The sequence below is a fragment of the Myotis davidii genome, unplaced genomic scaffold (genome assembly GCF_000327345.1).
Source record: "Myotis davidii unplaced genomic scaffold, ASM32734v1 scaffold402, whole genome shotgun sequence".
NCBI lineage: Eukaryota > Metazoa > Chordata > Mammalia > Chiroptera > Vespertilionidae > Myotis > Myotis davidii.
Window position 1 is genome coordinate 600,129 of NW_006293393.1, and position 2,938 is coordinate 603,066.

The window sequence follows — 2,938 nt, forward strand, 5'->3', positions numbered from 1 at the left end:
TTCAGACTCTTGTAACCGAAAAGGTAGCAAATGTAGGTGAGGCAAGGGGAGCGCTAAACCTGCTCGGATGCTAGAGCCCCGGCCCGGAACCAAGTCGGCCCTTAGCGTGGCCACGCCCCTGACCACGCCCCGGCCACGCCCTGCCCGCTGCAGCCCGGGTTGGCTACGGCGGGGGCGGTGGCCACGGTGCCCGGAAGTGCCGCTGACGTGTCCCCGCCGCGCTCGGAATTGTGGGCCACTTGGCTAATGGCGTCGGCGAATCTGTGGGGTTCGGGGAGCCGGCGCTGAAGCTTGTGACGACCGGTGTGTCTGGGCCCCGCGGCAGCGGGAGGGACCTGCCCGCTTAGTGGGCTCCTCGGCCGGAGCCGGCGGGGCCTAGCGGGGAGGGCGACTGCAGGGGCAACGCGGAGAGGAGCCGGGGGAGTTGCGAGGAGGCTGCCGGAGGCACTCGGGCTCGCTCCGGTGGGCAGTCCAGGCCCCGTGGAGTCCCCGCGGAGCCCCAGAGGCGGGCTGCGGGAGGGCCGGAGGTGGCTGGGGGCAGTTGCCTGTCGCCCCCGGGAGCTGACAGTGCCGGAGTTCGTTTGCGCCGCTCGGAAATTGGCTCGGCACTTGGTGGATCATGTCCAGCACCAACAGCCCCGAAGCGGTCAAGAAGCTGCTGGAGAACATGCAGGGCGACCTGAGGGCCCTGTCCCTGGAGTGCAAGAAGAAATTCCCACCTGTCAAGGAGGTAAGCCTCGGTGGCGCCGCTCCTCAGACCCGGTCCAGTTTTCCCTTGGCCTTGCCCGGTCCGGTTCCACTAACGCGTCTGATCGTTTCCCGGGGAGAGGTCTGCGGCGCTCTGATTTCCTCCGCTCCGGTGCTCGGGAACGAGGAATGAAGTTCGCGGTGTGAGCAGAGTCAGCCCTTTCTGGCCTCGCCGTTTCTGGCCTTTTCCACGCTCGGAAAAGCCAAGCCAGAGTTGAAAAAAATTTTTGTTTGTTGCTTCTAAAAGCTCGCATTCATCGTGTGGTGAAATCCGTGCTCCTCACCTTTATAGTATAGGTCACTCCGTTGGAAGTAGCTTTTCTTGTCATGTTGTCATGCAGCTGAACTCTGTGTCAACCGTGAAGTATTGCCCAGATCCACCTAACTTAGGACGTGTATTGACGACACACAGTAACCATGTTCAACCTTGTTATGAGCCAGACGAAAGTGGGAAGTTTGTGCTAGGAATACAGCTTAACCTCTCTGAACTTCTGTTTTACTTCAGATGTAAGAGAGGGTTAAAGGGTGCATTTATTAGATGACGATGGGAAAGTTGTCAGAGCAGAAAAGGGTATTATTAAAGAGGCTCATATAATTAAATACGTCTATACAAATTGAATTCTCTAAATACTTAATTGACATTTTTAACATTTGTTCATTATTGGCTCTTTCTCTTAAGGTGCCATTCAATTTCTCTTAAACCTTTTTAAAAGGCTGCTTAATTTATTTCCTCATTTCTGGAATAAGATATTTCAGTGCTATTTTTGTCAAAGCAATTATTTTTGTTGTTGTTTTTTAAATATATCTTTATTGATTTGGAATATTTGTATGAAAAAAATTTTTTGTTTAAAAAATTTAAAGCTTTATAAAATTACTTCCATGTAATTGATATTTAGTGACCTTCAGAGGCAGTAACCTCTGAAACTTTGTTTATGTATTTAATGACTAAAACCTTTTTAGTCATTTCCTATTTGCAGGCACCACTCTGTAGACACAGATGAGGGGATCTAATGGACATGGAAATGTGATCAAAGTTTGTAATTCTTTTTTTTAACATATTTTTATTGATTTCAGAGAGGAAGAGAGAGGGAGAGATTAAAACATCAATGATGAGAATCATTGGTTGGCTGCCTCCTGCACGCCCCCTACTGGGGATGGAGCCCGTAACCTGGGCATGTGCCCTTAACCACAGTATCGAACTCGGGACCCTTCAGTCCTCATGTTGATGTTCTATTCACTGAGTCAAACCAGCGAGGGCATAAAGTTTGTAATTCTTGAGTTGAATGCTTGTTTATATGATGAAAAGGTAGTCAGCAGAAAAAGGTGGTGGTGATGGTGGGGGTCATTCTGGGAAGAGGAAACAGAAAATGTTTGTGTTCCATGTAAAATAAATTTCATGGGAGCCATTAAAACTTTTAAAGCTATTAAAATAGAGGGAGTGTATGATCAAATTCATTTAGTAACATTACTGTAACAGTATTAGTGGGAAGAATTAGGATTGAGAATGAGGCAGAGAGCAGATTTTAAAAAGTGATGATTGCTTGTACTGAGGGAACAGTGGAGGTAGACAGGAAGTTGCTTGCATTGTGGTAAACATGGGTAAAAGAGAGAGTATGGATTAAAAAGAGATTTAACAGATATAATTACCAGGGCATAGTGACCTTTGCTTATGTAGAGAGAGAAATCTATGATGCCTCTCAGATTTCTAGCTTGGGAAACAGAGTAACTAAAAGAAGGCATATAGGAGGAAATGTTTTGGTGGAAAATGAGTAGTCACAAATATATTAATTAAGTATAAGATTTATGTGTGACATTCATGTGGAACTGACCAGTAGGTATTTGAAAATGGTGGTTTGGTACTTAAGAAGGAGGCCTAGCCGAAACCAGTTTGGCTCAGTGGATAGAGCGTCGGCCTGTGGACTGAGAGGTCCCAGGTTCGATTCCGGTCAAGGGCATGTACCTTGGTTGCCGGCACATCCTCAGTGGGGAGTGTGCAGGAGGCAGCTGGTCGATGTTTCTCTCTCATCGATGTTTCTAACTCTATCTCTCGCCTTTCCTCTCTGTAAAAACTCAATAAAATATATTTTAAAAAAAAAGGAGGCCTAGAATTTCAGATTTAGGAGTATCAGTTTATACGTGATAGTAGAAGCCATAAGAGTAGATAAGATGGGCCAGGAAGAGTGTGTAAGTG

The 2,938-nt window shown here is 47.3% G+C and overlaps 1 protein-coding gene across 1 annotated transcript in view; it reads left to right on the plus strand.

The window, feature by feature from the left end:
• The first annotated feature begins 229 nt into the window (after positions 1-229).
• The window catches only part of MON2 (MON2 homolog, regulator of endosome-to-Golgi trafficking), a 115,585-nt gene continuing 112,876 nt past the window's right edge, over positions 230-2,938 (plus strand). The window contains exon 1 of the mRNA XM_006767132.2: positions 230-730. Within this exon, the coding sequence (XP_006767195.1) occupies positions 620-730 (111 nt within the window). The 5' untranslated portion in view covers positions 230-619. The remainder of the gene's footprint in view (positions 731-2,938) is intronic.